The sequence below is a fragment of the Mastomys coucha genome, unplaced genomic scaffold (genome assembly GCF_008632895.1).
Source record: "Mastomys coucha isolate ucsf_1 unplaced genomic scaffold, UCSF_Mcou_1 pScaffold21, whole genome shotgun sequence".
NCBI classification, from domain to species: Eukaryota; Metazoa; Chordata; class Mammalia; order Rodentia; family Muridae; genus Mastomys; species Mastomys coucha.
The window spans coordinates 13,722,027-13,739,434 of record NW_022196904.1 but is presented as its reverse complement, the minus strand read 5'-3'; the positions used below and the strand labels follow the sequence as shown (position 1 = coordinate 13,739,434).

General features: G+C 43.3%; 1 protein-coding gene across 5 annotated transcripts in view; it reads right to left on the bottom strand.

Annotated features, from left to right (window-relative positions):
• The window catches only part of Znf541 (zinc finger protein 541), a 35,810-nt gene extending 18,879 nt beyond the window's left edge, over positions 1-16,931 (bottom strand). Inside the window, exons 1-4 of one of the 5 annotated variants that reach the window (XM_031385398.1) lie at positions 16,722-16,931; positions 15,606-15,755; positions 5,462-5,865; positions 1,019-1,259 (exon numbers count right to left, since the gene is read on the bottom strand). In XM_031385398.1, the coding sequence (XP_031241258.1) occupies positions 1,019-1,259; positions 5,462-5,768 (548 nt within the window). In that variant the 5' untranslated portion in view covers positions 5,769-5,865; positions 15,606-15,755; positions 16,722-16,931. Of the gene's footprint in view, positions 1-1,018; positions 1,260-5,461; positions 5,866-15,605; positions 15,756-16,314 lie in introns of all 5 variants that reach the window. The other 4 variants (XM_031385401.1, XM_031385397.1, XM_031385400.1 and 1 more) reach the window with 4 other exon arrangements.
• Between the last annotated feature and the right edge of the window lie 477 nt (positions 16,932-17,408).

The following is a 17,408-nucleotide window of genomic DNA, read 5'->3' as shown; positions in this document are numbered from 1 at the left end:
GCAGAGCTCTGTAGAATACATTTGAGGAGATGCCAATCTGCGACTATCACAGTACTGTCTATGGGGACAGCTTCCTGAAACAGCTCCCCCTTCAGCCAAGAAACTAACTTATAGAGAGTTAATAAAACCCTCCTAGAGCCAAAAGGCAGTGTGTCAATAATCTGTGGAAGGGTAAATGCATGTAAATATATGTTGTGCCTACTCCTGCTTATGTGGACAATAACAGAGTGAACAATGAGCCCTTATCCTTGGGGTCCTAACAGTGTAGCTTTGGACAATGCCAGTGCATGTGGCTGGGATGTTTTAATGACTACTGTCTTTCTATAGGGAATGTCCATGATCCTGTGACAGAAGGACTCAAAAGACCTAAGCACTAGTCCTAGCCTAAGGTGGAGCTGGGCCAGTGGGTGAAGAGAGAGGTAGACTTATCACCCAACCCTTTAGCTTAGCGTTGTCCTCTCCTCTTGAGCCTCACAGCAAAGAGACATTAATAACAAGGGAACTTCGTTCTAAGCCTTTATACAGTCCTTTTTTTTTGGGGGGGGGCTGCATTGTAGACCTGTTGTCCATAGACACCTTCTAGGGACTTAGGGCATCTCTTTACCAAATTAGCTGACTTCATTTGTACTGTTTTATTTTGTTTTCTCATATAACCCAGGTGGGCTTCAAACTTGTAATGTATGTACTTGAGGCTGGCCTTAGACTCTTGCTCCTCCTGCCTCTACCTCCCCTGTGTGCCATCATGCCTGTAACTCATCACATTTATAAACCACAAGAGTCATGTCTGCAAATAGAGGCAGGGATTTCCTCACTGGTGTAAATTTGGAGGCTCAGTAAAGAGACTGCCCCCAAACAGTAGCAGTGTGAAGAGAACAGAGTCCACATTGGAGTACAGGGGACACACATCTGAGGAGCACAGAAGTAGGAACTCAACAGAGGACCAGATAGGTAGATGAGAGGGTAGGAGAAGGACAGGTGTGTGCCCCTTGCCCTTCTCCTGGCCAGACTCTTGACATACAGGTGGTCCTGCCGCTTGAAGGCCTTGCTGCAGACTTTGCACACGTGTTTTCTCTCCTGGCTGTGCGTCAGGTAATGCTTGCTCAGGGAACTGGCGCTGCTGAACACTTTCCCACACAGGCTGCAGTCCAGGAGTGGATTCTGAGGGGAACTGTGCTGTCGCTTGCCTTTCCTTGTACTCCCAGTGGCCCTGCCTCCTTCATCAGCCTCTTTAGGCACCTTGAGTGTGCCCAGCCCCAGGTCTAAACAAAGGGAGAAAGCACAGGTTACGTAAAGATAGGATAGGGTAGTGCTAAAGCAATATAGACCCTCAGCACAGAGCCCTGTCCGAGTTATCTGAGACTTCTCCACCTCAGAGGCTCTGCACGGCCAGAAGACAAGGCTTAGCTAGAAGGAAACTGAGGTCTAGAGCAGGCCCTATCTATAGGACTGCACCGGGTCTTGGTGCAAGATGTGGAGGTATGGAGGTAGTATCAGGTTGAGCTTCTAGGGCAGCAGTATGATAAAACAAGTAGGGGTAGAAGCCAACCTACCCACACAATGCCTACCTAGAGATGCATTCATTATCCAAACCAAAAGCACTCACCATCTTGCTTTGCTCTTGGGTTCTCACCTTTTTACAAAAAAAAAAAAAAAAAACCTACTTGCTTTTTCTAGTAAAATGTTAGAAACAACCTTATATCTGACTAGAGAGCTTAGAAGAGGTGAGTGTTTTATTTGCTCTGTGTGTGTGTATGTGTGTGTGTGTGTGTGTGTGTGAGAGAGAGAGAGAGAGAGAGAGAGAGAGAGAGAGAGAGAGAAAGAGAGATTGAGAGAGGGAGAGACAGACACTAGGGATTGAACCCAAAGTCTGACACATGCTAGTGTTTGGCAAGTACTCCATAAGTGAGCTACACACCAGCTTGTATTATGACCTATTAAACAACTTTCCAAACAAAAATTGGAGAAATGGAAGAATTTCATACCATACTACTACTAAAATAGAAAGTAAAGAAGAAAAGAGAAATCAGCCTATTTAAAAAACAGAATTACCAGCTGGGCTGTGGCGGCACACACCTTTAATCCCAGCACTTGGGAGGCAGAGGCAGATGGATTTCTGAGTTCGAGGTTAGCCTGGTCTACAGAGTGAGTTCCAGGACAGCCAGGGCTACACAGAGAAACCCTGTTTCAGAAAAAAAAAAAAAATACCCTAGGTGTGAAAAAAAGAAGTAAATTTAAAAGAAACAATTTAAAAGATTGGGGTTCAATGCCAGAGAGATGGGCAGGTTTTATTTCTCTTACCCCTGTGTGTATCTGAAATTACCACATTTTCTGTATTGCTTGATAAAATGTTAGCTATTTTTTATGAATTATGCCTCCTGAGGGGCAGCTGAAGGAACTGGAGACATTCAGGTGGGGGAGGGGTGTGTTCAACTATTAGATAGGCCAGTGTGTGGAGAAAGAACAGATAGCCCGTGTTTTGTTTCAGGTGGACAGAGAGGCTTGGGACAAGAAAACTGCAGAGAGAAAAATCACCTTGGCAAGTAACTGAACAAAGAACTCTAAAAGTATAAACAAGATAAAACCAGACTCCCTCGGATATAGTCCTCAGCCTTGCTGGGGTACTTTAAGTATACCTTAAAGCAATGGCAAACCTAGAAAATGGACTACATCAAAACAAAACTGACAAGGACACAGAAACATGCAAAGCTATTGGCCTAGACAGTCACCTGAGTTTTCTAGAAAGCTGTGTCATGAAGCTTAAAAATTGTGATGTGAGCCAGATTGGTCCAGTGGACCAATCCAAAAGGAAATTCAGTATATAAAAAGCTGCTCTCTCCAGGACTTGGAGAGAGCGAGCACTGGCTGCTCTTGCAAACAGCCAGAGTGCAGTTCCCAGCACCCATGTCAGGCAGCTCTCAACTGCGCATAACTCCAGCTCCAGGGGCTCCAATGCCTGCTCTGTCCTCCACAGACACCTACATACATGTAGAAAACACACCCACAGAATTCACGCATACACATAAATAAAATATTTTTAAAGCTGTTAATAGAAACCCTTTTATAATCCAACAAGACTATGGTATGACAACACATTAGAACATCTATGCCAATAGCCATCAGTCCACTCTCACATAAGAATCCAAATATACCAAGCTTTTAAAACAACAAACACAATCATATCATTATGTGTGTGAGTATATTGTTGGAGATTGGAACTCAGAACCTTTAATGTGTACTAACTATAAAAAAACCATATATTAGAGCAATTTCACCCATGAATTTGGAGATTTCTGAGGTAAGACCTATTGGTTCATACCTGTAATCTCAGCTAAGGCAAGAGAACTGCTGAGTTCAAGCCAGTCTGGGACACACACAATGAACAGTCCTCACAAAACAAAAAACAAAGTATTTATGTGTACTACATAACTTAGAGGTGGGCTTTTTGCTTCATACTATATGTTCTATAATAAATACATTTTCCTTTTTTCTACAGAGACAGGGTTTCTCTGTGTAGTCCTGGCTGTCCTGGGACTCACTCTGTAAACCAGGCTGAATTTGAATTCATAGATCTCCCTGACTCTGCCTCCTGAGTGCTGGGACCAAAGGTGTGCACCAACATCCCCCAGCACATTTTACTTTTCTAATTTAAAAAAATTAATATAGTCAGAGGTGGTAGCTCATGCCAGTGGTCATCAGCACTTGGGAAACTGAAATAGGGGAATTACTCAGAGTCTGAGGAAAGCTTGGACAACACAGTGAGACCCTGTCTCAAATAAACAAATAAAAGTAAATGAAAATTGGGCATGTAGTACGTGCCTTAGTCCTAAGTATTTGGGAGTCTGAGGCAGGAAAATCACTTGAGCCCAGGCATTCAGGGCCATCTTAGCTTGATCACTAGCACAGTATAACCCCCATATCAAAAACAAAAAGAAAAAATGACATATGCATATTTACTTATATGAGTCTTAATTTAAGTTTTAAAAGCATAAAAGTTGAAATTTAATGCTTAGGCTGGGGGCAATGTAACAGCTGGATATAAAGAAAGGCCAAACTAAGCAGAACCCTAAGAATACCTGATGACAATTAGGGTTCCTGTGTCCAAGAAAATGCACACAACTCTACCACGAGCATTTTTCAGTATCACCATGGCTCAAGGTGAGTGCCATACCACAGCCCTGGGTCTGGCTAGTGCCATAGTCAGTCTTCCCATGTGAACTCTCCTAAGTTCTTAAGATTTCCTGCTCTGCCATCATTCCAACACAGACACAGACCTGTTACTGCTTGGTAATCTTTAGAGTGGGGCCTGCAGAAATCTTTTACAGTAACAAGTTCTTGGAGCACTTCCTTGAACACAATCCCAACAGATTACTATCTGAGTTTCAGGGCATTTAGATATGGACTTCCCTGAGAACAGTGGAATTATAAACTCCCTGGAGCTCTACCTTATTGAAGCAACTTTCCAGGAACCAATAAAGAGGGTCAGAACAAAACCAAACCAAAATTAACAAAAGAACTCCCTTCCACAGGAGGCCAACAGTAAACTAAAATGAGACTTACCCAAGCTGCTCAACTATTTTGCTAATTCTCTCTTGTTCTTCCATGGTTCAAGAGAAAACTTTGGAAATGAATCAAGGCCCTATTTAAGATGAAGTATTATTGATAGCATTGGTTGTAAAAACAACTAGCTAGGCATAGCATAATCAATAGTCCTGGCTCCTGGACAGACTGTGGCAAGAGGTCTGCTGGAGCTTCAGTGTTCTGGAAAGATGGCAAGACCTCTTTCTTTTAAAAAGACAAATCTAAAATAAATCAAGTGCCTAATACCTGTCTGGTGCATTAGAGTCTATGGGAGGCTTTTGCAGTCTTCTCCTTTTTCACTTCTCACCACTGTTCTGGAACAGTGGGCATGAAAGGATTAGGGTCCCTTATTTTACTGGTGAGGACATAAGGCCTGGAAAAGCTAGACAAATATAGAAAAGAATAGACAGGATCCCCACTTATTCTGGAAGAATGCTCTTGAGATATGGCAGTGATAGAAAAGTCCCCTACAAGCCTGATAGTCTGCCTATACACAGACAAAAGATCAGGATCTCAGTCTGTAAGATGACTCATTGGTAAAAGCACATGCTATGGAAGCCTGAGGACCTGTATTTAACCCCCAGAACCCATAAGTTGGGAACAACTCCAAAGTAGGACAAAAGCCTCCTATAGAAGAAGAGATTTTTGTTTTGTTTTTCTTTCTTTCCTTCCCTTTAGTTTAGCATGTTGGAAACAGGGTCTTACTATGTAGCTCTGGCTGGCCTCAATTTGTAGGGTTCCTCCTGTGTTTGTCTTCTACATGCTGAAATTATGAGCAGGCATCACCATTCCCAGCTAAGGAGACCTTTCCTAGCCAATGCCAGAAGATTCAGTCCTGGCTACCTGCAGGAACTGTAGATGCTCAGTCCATGAGCAGCCTCACCTTGTAAGGAGGTCTGTGATTCAGAGTCTGCATATTCTTCCAGCAGCTTCACAGAGTCACCGTCCTTTCCTGAGTATAGGGACAGGGTGTCCAGATTGTCCTCCAGCACTTCACTGGGTATATCTGATGTAGAGAGACTGGGGTCAAGGTCCAAACCACTTAAGCCAGCATAGAGCAGGTCCCGTGTGCTGGGGCCCAGGTCCCGGTTGAGTGTGTCACTGCAGTTGAGCCCTTGACTCTCAGAGAAGGATGGGAGATGCCCTTCTGATGGAAGTGCTCCCTCTTCCCCAAGACTGTATGGCTCCATGGCTTTCCACTGCCAGGTCCTGGCTAGACCCTGTCTCCAGACAAGCAAAGCTATGTCCAGAGTCAGGAAGAGGAGAGCCCTTGCTGGCAGGTAGCTCCTGAAAATGAATAAGAAGGTATTAGAATTAAGAGGTGGTAGGTGTAGTAGGTAGAATGAGGACTTGAAAATGGAGCCACCTGGGCTGGAGAGATGGCTCAGTGATTAAGAGCACTGACTGCTCTTCCAAAGGTCCTGAGTTCAAATCCCAGCAACCACATGGTGGCTTACAACCATCCGTAACGAGATCTGGTACCCTCTTCTGGGGTGTCTGAAGACAGCTACAGTGTACTTACATATAATAAATAAATAAATCTTTAAAAAAAAAAAGAAAAAAGAAAATGGAGCCACCTAAATGGGTCTGTTCTTAGTCATTTAACCTTGCTGCACGACCTTGGGCAAATTCCATAAGCCCCATTTCCTCATCTGTCAACTAGACAGAAGAATAACACATGGTGGACTACAGAGTCCTCTGCTTCCAGCTATAAATACTAGAAAACATCAAATAAGTCAACTAGACTTTAATGTATGTTCAGGCAGAAAAGACAAGCAAGTGAAACCCCAAGGCCAACAACAAGAAAACTCAAAGCAGACACAAGTTAGTCCATTGGGACATTCATGCCAAAGTTTAAGCCTGGGGATGCTTGCTTGTCCACTTGTTCCATGTGGCCAGGAGACACATGAAATATCACTGCCCAAATGGTGGCTCACAGTGTGTGTAAAACAGCCTGGACTGGCAAAGTCTCATACCAAAAAAAAAAAAAAAAAAAAAAAAGTAAGTAAGTACAGTGAGTTTTAAAATAGAGTAAATGTTGAAGTCAGGTTGGGGGTATAGCTCAGTTAGTAGGATGTTTACCTAGCACACTCAAACTAGGCTCCACCCAGCATCACATAAACCAGGCATGCCTGTAGTCCCAGCACTTGGGATATGGAGGCAAGATATCCTTGGCTAAATAGTTTGAGGTCAGCCTGTGTTTCATGGGATGCTGTCTCAATAGTCCTCTCACCCTGATCCCCAAAAAAGGAATAAAAGAGGAAGTATTACTAACCACATTCTAAAAATAAAAAGGATTACAAGGAAGTACTATGAAGAACTATGTTTAGACAGTGCACTCACACAGTAGATAAGCTACAATATACACCCAATTATGTTAGTCATTGAACTCAGATACAAAAAAAAAAAAATCAATGAGCAAATTTCTAGAAATAGACAAATTATCAAAACTCACTCAGAATATATGTGAATGATCTTATAGCAAATAAAAAGATTAGGGGATATGCAGTGGTGCCCACCTATACTCCTAGCATGCCAGAAGCTGAGTGGGAAAATCCCTTGAATCCAGTAGTTCAGGACTGGTCAAGGAAAAACAAGTAGGAGAAGAAAAGAGAATAGGGAGGAAGGAAGATAGGGATGGAGAGAGGAGGAAGATGGGGAGGGGAAGGAAAGGTAAGAAGAAAGTTAGAGAAATGAAAGAGGGAAAAGGGAAAGAAAAATACTAAATTTAAGTTGAAATCAAATAATTCCTACCTATCTTACCATAGAAACTAAAACAAGACAACAAAACAAAACAAAAAAATCTTTATCATGTGGTGATGAAGCATGTCTTTAATTGCAGCACTTGGGAGGCAGTAGCAGATGGATCTATGTGAGTTGAGGCCAGCCTGGTTTAAAAAGTGAGTTCCAGGACAGCAGGACTACACAGTGAAACTCTGTCTTGAAAAAACAAAAATCTTAATTAAAACTCTTAGCCACCACCGCCCAGCCCGAATTTGTTCTTTTAAGAACCACAGCCAGACAGTGGTGGTACACACCTTTAATCCCAGCACTTGGGAGGCAGAGGCAGGTGGATTTCTGAGTTCGAGGCCAGTCTGGTCTACAGAGTGAGTTCCAGGACAGCCAGGGCTACACAGAGAAACCCTGTCTTGAAAAAAACAGAAAAAAAAAAAAAAAAAAAAAAAAAAAAAAAAAAAAAAAAGAACTACAGTCTCCCATCTGACCTGTCCTGGTTCCCATTGCAAAAGTCTTGACCTTATTTTACCTATTTTGGGAATTTCTCAGGGTGGAGATGAGCTACAAGAGGGAAGCTGCTACAGCCTGGGGCAGGAACTGACTTGCTAAAGCCAAAGAGAAAGCTGGGATAATGGTGTGCTGCAGGTTAAGAATTCTGAAAAGCTTTCATCTTAGGTCTCACACAATCATATCACACCACCCAGCAACCGCTCTACCAGGAGCCATCCTGTGTAGCTCAAAGTACATGCACAGTGCACAGAAACCTGCACATGCGTGACATTACAGTTCTAGTCATAGATGTCAAACCAGGAACTTATCAAGAATTTCTCACAGGTGAATGGAGTATTATTCAGTAGTAAAAAGGCAGTAAGTAGAATATTGTGCATGGTGATGCATGCCTTTAATCTCAGCACTCAGGAAGCAGAGCCAGGAAGATCTCTATAAATTGAGGTCTAGTCTACCTGACAAATTCCTAGCCAGCCAGGTTCACATAGTGAGACCTTGTCTCAAAAACAAACAAACAAACAAACAAACAAACAGGCAATAACCAGGACAATAGATCACTTGGCAGTTTAGAGCACTAACTTTTCTTCCAGAGAAACTGGGTTCAATTCTCAGCTTCCACATGACAGCTTACATCCATTTGCAACTCTAATTTTGGGGGACCTGATGCCCTCTTCTGAATTCCATAGACATATATGCAGGAAAAATACCCATACATGCAAAATAGAACAAATCTAAGGGAATGGGAGCAATAAGCTATCAAACCACAAAGGGAAGGATTAGAAGGGAAGAGATTGTAAGAGTCAGCACAAGGGGCTGGAGAAATGGCTCAGTGGTTAAGAGCACTGACTGCTCTTCCGAAGGTCCTAAGTTCAAATCCCAGCAACCACATGTTGGCTCTCAACCTTCCAAAATGATATCTGAACCCCTTTTCTGATGTGTCTGAAGACAACTACAGTGTACTTACATATAATAATAAATAAATCTTAAAAAAAAAGGGTCAGCATAAAAGGCCAAATACTATATGACTTCACCTATGTGGCATTCTGAAAGACAATGCTTAACAATAATGTTTGTCAGGTTGGGAAAGAATTAACAGGAGACACACAGAAGGCATTCAGGTGGAGGCAGTACTATTCTGTGTAGAGAGCTATAGCAGTAATGGTGGAGACACCACACATTAGTCAGGAACCACAGAACCACACTGTACTGAGGGTGGGCACTAGTGTAAACATGGACTTAGTTACCCTCTCTCTGAAGCAGCTCTATATAATTCTGAGAACTTAAAAGGCTATCACTATGTGCTCAGAAAAGACCCGACAAGGTCCTGCATGTCCCCTCAAGCCTGTTTTGCTTAAGCAGGGAGTGAAGGCTAAGGCAGAGCTCCTGCCTAGCAGTACTGAAGGGTGATCCATACTTAGACAGGGGTCAGCTGCAAACACTGATTGATTTGGTTTGGTGGTGGTTGGGTTATATATTGTGGATACTGAACCCTTTTATTGGAGGTTGAACAACTCTTTCACAGGAGTAACCTAAGACCAACAGAATCTTTGTCATCACCTTACTATTAAACTGACAGATCAGAACTGATCAAGCATGAAGACCTGACTTCAACTCCTAGCACTCACATAAAAAGCCAGGTATGGCAGTACACACCCATGATCACAATGCTGGGAGGTGATGCAGGAGAATCTGGGGCTTACTGCTTTGCCAGTCTAACCAAATTGATAAGCTCCAAGTTTAGAAAGACTTTGTTTAAAAAACCAATGTGAAGAAAAGTAGGAATATGGTTTAGTAAAAAGTGTTTGCTATATAAACCTAAGAACCAGAGTTTAGATCCTCATCACCCATATAAAAAACTGGGCTAATATGGGTTCACGCTAGCTATAGGTCTGGCATTATAAGAAATTTGAGACTTTTAATTTGCTATGTAGTGGAAGCTGGCCAGAAACTCATAATCTTCCTGCCTATACCTCCTAAGTGCTAGGAATGAGACCACCCATGTTGTTTCTAAATAAGAATCTTGAAAGTTTCTGTTTTTACTCTGAAGATAACCTAAAAGAAAAAGGTTTAGTAATATGTGGATCACTGAATGACCCCTTAGAACAGACGTTCTCAGCCCTTCTAATGCTGTAACCCTTTAATATAGTTCCTCATGTTTGCTATCCCCCCATAAAATAATTTTTATTGTGGAGGAGGGTGGGGGGGTTAGGCAGAGGCAGGCAGATCTCAGAGTTTGAAGGCAGCCTGGTCTACAGATTGATTTCAAGAAAAGAGAAACCTTGTTTTGAAAAAAATTATTAGGGGCTGGAGAGATGGCTCAGTAGTTAAAAGCACTGACTGCTCTTCTGAAGGTCCTGAGTTCAAATCCCAGCAACCACATGGTGGCTCACAACCATCTGTAATGGCACTCCGTGCCTTCTTCCGGTGTGCCTAAAGAGAGTGACAGTCTATTCACATACATTAAATAAATAAATAAATCTCTTTTTTTTAAAGAAAAAGTTATTTTCATTGCTACTTCCTAACTGTAATTTTGCTACTGTTGAATCATAATGTAAATATCTATATTTTCTGTTGGACTTAAGTTACTCCTGTGAAAGGGTTGTTCAACCCCCAATTAAAGGGTGATATCCACAAGCTGAGAACTGCTGCCTTAGAAGGAAGCACTGTTTTCAAATACACAATCTTTGTTCTCTATCCAGAAAGCAGCACTGCTTTGACTATTACAGACTAAAGAGAAGAGGATGCAGGTAGATTCAGCTAAGTGAGGTGCAAGTGATCCAGTGGCCTCTTCTGGCCTCCACAGGCACCTGTACACACATGTACACATATACTCACATACACAAAAATAAATCTTTTAAAAAATGAGAAAATGGGTTGGTGAATTGAGGCACTGTAGAGTCTTGGCTGAAGCTAAAAAGGGTCAGCAAGGCAATCAGCAAGGGAGCCCTTTCCAGGAACATTAAAGATGCATCCAGATAGCCTTCCCTCATGAAATTAGTGTGTGCAATCTGATTAAATTGGCTGTGCTACCTTGTTTGCATTTTATTTGCAAATTAATTTTGGCTTTATAGCTACATAAAGCCTGTGAGCTTTAAAACCACATGCCTTGTTTTAGCATCATGAATGCCTTGTTAAATGGTTTAGAAAACAATTTAATTCAACTCTGGGTATACAAAGTAATGCTTTTTTTTTTTTTTTCTTTTAAAAGAGGCCTATCACAAGTTAGGAAGAGGGCTGGTTTAGTAAAGTGTTCCTTGTGTGTGTGAATGACAGCCTGTGTGTGGATCCCTGAAATGAACATATAGTGATGGGCACATTGGTAAACTCTATGAGTGGAGAGGCTGGGGATAGGGCAGAGACAAACTCCCTAAATCTCATTATCCAACCAGCCTAACTGAATGGATGAGCTTCAGGTTTCATGAGAGATCCTGTCTCAAAAAATAAAGGTGGAGAACAATTGAAAAACGATGCATCTTAGCCAGGTAGTGGTGGCGCATGCTTTTAATCCCAGCACTTGGGAGACAGAGGCAGGCAGATTTCTGAGTTTGAGGCTAGCCTGGTCTACAGAGTGAGTTCCAGGACAGCCAGGGCTACACAGAGAAACCCTGTCTCGACCCCCCCCAAAAGATGTATCTTGTCATGTCATACAACATAACACACACATGTGCACATACTTACACAGAAAATATAACACTCCAAAATAAATGCCAACCAGGTCAAACATGATATCATAGCTGTGATCTCAAGAGATATAAAAGATTACTGTAAGTTTAAGGCCAGCCAGAGTAGTGCAGTAAGTACCTATCTCAAAATAAATAAACAATAATTATAATAAAATAAAGCCATGCATGGGAGCAAATGTTTCCAATCCCAGAATTTGGGAGGCATAAATAGAAAGATCTAGAGTTCAAGGTTAGCCTCAGTTGTTATATAGTAAGTCGACGTGAAACCTTGTGTCAAATTACATACTAATAAATGAATAAATGGGGCCTATTATAAACTATAGACCCATTTTCGTTGGCCCATATATTTTTTTTAAATGAAGAGATATATTTCCCAGGCACAGTGGCATTTGCCTGTAATTCCAGTACTTGGGCACCAGGGTCATAAGATCAAGGCTAGCCTGAGCTACATAGTGAGACTGTCTTTAAAAAGCTAGGGCTGGAGACAAGGCTCAGTAGTTAAAGCACTTGTATAAATGCAATGTCCTTGTTCTATCCCCAGCACAATTGGAGAGAATTTCCTCTACATATACAGATTTCTATCATCTCTTGAAAACCATTAGATTTGCTATTCCCTGACAGTGAACACCAGGACAGAGTCAGGTATAACTGTCCTCTAGCCAGGGCTCATAGCCTCCTCTGCCCATAGTCCCAACTTGTCTCCCTGGAAGGCCCTTGTAATAATCATTCTCATGATAACAGCATGGACATTCTTGAGGTTTTATTATATGCCAAGTAATTGCTGAGGTTACGCACATGCCACTTTTAGTTTCCTTAACTCCTCTCTGAGGCCTGTGCTACATTTTTTTAAGATTTATTTATTATATGTAAGTACACTGTAGCTGTCTTCAGACACCCCAGAAGTGGGCATCAGATCTCATTACAGGTGGTTGTGAGCCACCATGTGGTTGCTGGGATTTGAACTCAGGACCTTCGGAAGAGCAGTCAGTGCTCTAGGCCATCTCTACAGCCCCCATGTGCTACATTTTTAGCCTTGTCATGGGTGACATAAAGAAAACCCAGATAATAATTCATCCCAATTCAGAGTTAGAATACTGCTTTGAGCAGTCTGATCTTGAAGCCTTCACACTTCAGCACTCTACTATGCTATTATCCCATACCTGGCATTGGGTTTCTCCCTTGCATTCTGAAGTTGAACAATCAAGGAAGACCTCTTCCTCTAGTCATACAGTTTTAACCAGAGGGTTGACTCACTTCCTCTGATCACTTATTTATAGACTGGATTTTGTCTGATGACTGTATTTCTAGTACATGGGAAACTGAGGCAGAGAATTGAGAGTTTAAGGCCAGTATGGGCTGCAGAGCAAAGTTCTGCCATAAAAAATAATGAGACACGAAGAATGAATTTAAATATTTCACAGGCCTGGCCCACTTTGCTCACTTGGAATTTTTGGGGGTGGGGGGCTGATCTAGTTCTTCTCATGTACACTTCATACAAACAATACAACTTTCCATAATCCACATTTCACTGTATTTAACTACTGATCTCCTGTGTGTCTAGGCTATTCACTAAGGTCTAGTCACTATCTTAATTTTGCAGTGCTGGCATCAAACTTAGTGCTTTGTGCATGGTATATACCATTTGCAAATTTAAAAATCCAGGGGCTGGCAAGATGGCTCAGTGGTTAAAAGCACTGACTGTTCTTCTGAAAGTCCTGAGTTCAATTCCCAGCAACCACATGGTGGCTCACAACCATCAGTAATGAGATCTGACGTCCTCTTTTGGTGTGTCTGAAGACAGCTACAGTGTACTTACATATAATAAATAATTAAATCTTTAAAAAATTTTAAAAATCCAGAAATGTTTGAGATAATACCTTCAATACATTTAATATCTCAGAAGGTTGAATGGAGATACCCAATAACTTAATTGAAATCCTAATAGAAAATATTGATCTATATATTTTACATCAAAACTCTCTGGGATCCTCAAGTATGAAAAGTTTTTGACTTTCCTTAAACAGTGTCTCATTGTGTAGCTCTTCCCTTAGCCTCCTTAGCTGGGGCTTACTGGTATGTGCTACCTTACCCAACTAACAGGTTACTGAGAATAAGAAGTTTAACACCTGATATTCTAAAGAGATAGTCCTCTAAGGTGTTTACCCTGGTAAGTGTGTTTCCAATAGAAAAGAAATCCCTACCTCTGCTAACAGAGTGTTTGCTTAGCATGCTCAAGGTCCTGGGTTAGATTCTCAGCACTGCAGAATTAACAAACTTCCTAATCCTAAAACTTGAAATATGGTGTTGGGTATATCTATATCTATATCTTGGTTTCTCAAGACAAGGTTATTCTAAATTGCCTTGGCTGTTCTGGAACTCACTATGTATGTAGTCCAGGCTAGCCTTGAAGCCTTGAACTCAGAGATCTGCCTGTTTCTGCTTCCAGCGCTGGGATTAAAGCTGTGCACCACCACACCCAGCCTAAAACATATTAAAACATATTTTCTGAGGTCTCACTTTTTTTTTTTTTTTTTTTTTTTTGGAGATAGGACCTTACTCTGTAGTCCATGCTGGCCTTGAAATCTCAGCAATCTTTCTGAGTACTGGGATTACTGATGTGGAAAGTACTCCGGGTTTTTAAAAACTGTTTTCTTGAGACAGGGTTTTTTTGTTTGTTTGTTTTGTTTTTGGGGTTTTTTTTTGTTTTGTTTTGTTTTTTGGTTTTTTGAGACAGAGTTTCTCTTTCTCTGTATAGCCCTGGCTGTCCTGGAACTCACTCTGTAGACCAGGCTGGTCTCGAACTCAGAGATCCCATTTATATGCTTCAAACTCAAAGAAGAGAATGGCCTTAAACTTCTGATCTTCTGGCCTCCATCTCCCAAGTATTGGGAGGATAGGTGTGCACCTCCACGCCAGGTTTTCAGTAGTGCTGGAGATCACACCAGGGCTTCCTGCATGCTAGGCAACTACTCTTACAACTGAGCTACATCTCCTGCCCTGCCATTTAAAATTTTGAGTATGGGTATTTTGCCTGCAGGTATGTCTTAGCACCATATGCATGCAGCCCCCAAGGAAGCCAGAAGGTGGCACTAGACCCCCGGGACTTTGTTAATGGATAGTTACTGGACTTTTGAGTGCTAGGAATTGACCCCAGATTCTCTGGCAAGGTAGTCAGTATTCTTAACCAATAAGCTATCTTCCCAAGTCCTGCCATTTAAACTATTAAATTTATTGCTAGCATTAATAATTTAACTTTCAGGCTGGTGAGGTGGCTCAGCAGGTAAGAGCACTGACTGCTCTTCCAAAGGTCGTGAGTTCAAATCCCAGCAACCACATGGTGGCTCACAACCACCCATAATGAAATCTGATACCCTCTTCTGTATACTCTTTTATAATAATAAATAAATAAATCTTTAAAAAATAAAAAAAATTTAAAAATAATTTATCTGGGGCTGGAGAGATGGCTCAGCGGGTAAGAGTACTGACTGCTCTTCTGAAGGTCCTGAGTTCGGATCCCAGCAACCACATGGTGGCTCACAACCACCCGTAATGAGATTGGACACCCTCTTCTGGTGCGTCTGAAGACAGCTACAGTGAATTACCCCTGAGCGAGTGGACCAGAGTGAGCAGGCCAGAGCGAGCAGGACTAGCAGAGGTCCTGAGTCCAGTTCCCAGCAGCCACACGATAGCTCACGGCCATCTGTACAGCTACAGTGCACTCATACACATAAAATAAATAAATAAATCTTTAAAAAAATAATTGCAAACTTAAACTGGTGTTTCCACTTGGCTACCTGCACTAGCTGCCATCACTCAATGGAGAGAACACAATTTGAACGGCCATAATCCCTACTAGTATGACCCCTCACTTGCTTGTCCCCGTAGGGATGAGTTGTTACCCTGATCTGGCAGAAAAGGGAAAAGGTTTTTGTTTTGCAATGAACATCATCAACACATCTTATGCTTATACTTATTCTTCTGTTGATTTTGCTAGCAACATGTATGGTCTTCACACTAGTGCAAAGATGCTCAGAAAAGCTGCAAAGTGATCCACACAACACAGCAGGTGTCTTTGAATAGGTACAAAAGAAGAAAACTCACCAGAAAAGCAAGTGAGTGACTCTCCAGGAAACAGGAGGGCCTGGCTCGGGCCTCACTGTGAAGGGGTTTCAGGTGGTAATCAGGCCTTCACTGTCTCCTCCTGGAAGGGTGAGATGGTCATTTTTGAAAACTCATCCAATATCTTTTGCCCTGAAAACAGGTAGTGAAAAGCAGGGGAAGTCAGAACTTGGATCTCAAAACAAGCAAGGACAAGGGTATGAAACTGGGGAGAAAGACAATTTGGGGAGGAGGTGAAGCAATACTAAGCTGGAGAGAGAAATGTAGAGGAAATTATTGTGTCTTTTTTTAAAAAAAATCTTATTCCTTACCCACCACCCCAGTCAGGAAAGAGGAACCTAGAGGGTTTTGTGGGGCAAAATCTAATGGGGGCAGAACTGATGGAAAGGAATTTTTGTTGGAAAAGTGTTAGAGAAGCAAACACATTAGAAGAAAAACTGGAAAAAAAAAACCATGAGTTGGCTTCTTATAATAGGGTAAGTATTTCAAAAGGGGAGACTGTAGCCTAGATAATAATATTATCATTCTATTTTTTGCTGGAAACTAGGGAGATCTCGGCTGGAAAAAAAAAAAAGTATTTTTGCTAGAAAAAGCACAGGGAGAGGCATGATCAAGGAAGAGAGGAGAGTTTGATGTTCGTGCTGGAAGATCCTCGAAAAGAGATACATCCGGGTCCCCCAAAGCGGGACACCTGAGGAGGAAGGGGGCGGTCAGCAGAGGGGCCTGCGAATGCAAGGCCGCGGTGCAGAAGGCGCAGAGGTCGGGTAGGGCCCGCGGCGCGAGCTGGGGCGCTGCGAGGGGGCAGTTGGGGGACCTGGCAGGGATCGGGTAGAAAATAAAGGTGGGTGCAGCGGGCTGGGGGCACCCCGAGAGTCTTTTCCAAGAAGGAAGGGGGCTGCGGGGGTGCAGAAGGAGCGTGCGCGACGCGGAGCTGAGCGGCGTCCTTGGACAGGAGCCACCCAGGCCCGCGCTCGGGGAGGAAGATGAAGTCAAGGAGAGGGTGAAGAGGGGTTGAGGTGAGAGGAAAGGGCGGGCAGACAGGGCTAGGGAGAAAGGGGAAAGGGGAAAGGGGCAAGGGCAGCAGCAACCGGGTTTTACCCGCCCCCGGGGGCTCGCGCGCCGGGCCTCGTGCCTCGCGCCTCGCGGGGCCTTCCCAGCGGCCGCCCGTCAGCCGCGAGGCGCCTGGACGACGCCCGGCGCGCACGCGCAGCCCGGTCCCGGCCCCTGGCGCGTGCGCCTGCCACGGGGTGTGCGCGCAAGCATGGCCCGGCGTCGTCGCGAGCGAGGCACGCGCGGCCCGGGCTCGTGGCGCGTGCTTCTGGGCCAGGCTCCCCGAGGCTTAGGGGAGAGGGGCGTGGCTTCTGCGGGCCAGGACCTGTACAGGTCATGTGACCCGCCACGGGGCGGGAAAGGAGGCGGTTGGTCGCCATTTTGGGAGGCGGGCGGTTGGAAGACTGGGGGGGAAAAGGGGCGAAAGGGAAGGGTAGCAGGGGGAGGGGCGTGACAGAAGAACTGAGTCCTCATTACAACAATGCCTTTGTGCACTGGACACCCTCCAGTATAGATCCCTGGTGACAGCAGTGTTCCCTGAATGATGGAGACTACTAAAGCCGTTCTGCGCATGCTCGTGGGCAGGCTGATCCCTGGGAGCTGGGAGATGGTGTTGGGTCCACTGCAGGAGTTGCAGGACTGGCTTACTTGTTTATTTATTAATATTCTAAACAATATCATCGGTTGAATCCGGGGCCTCATTCATTGTTAGACAAGTGCTTTTGCACTGAAACC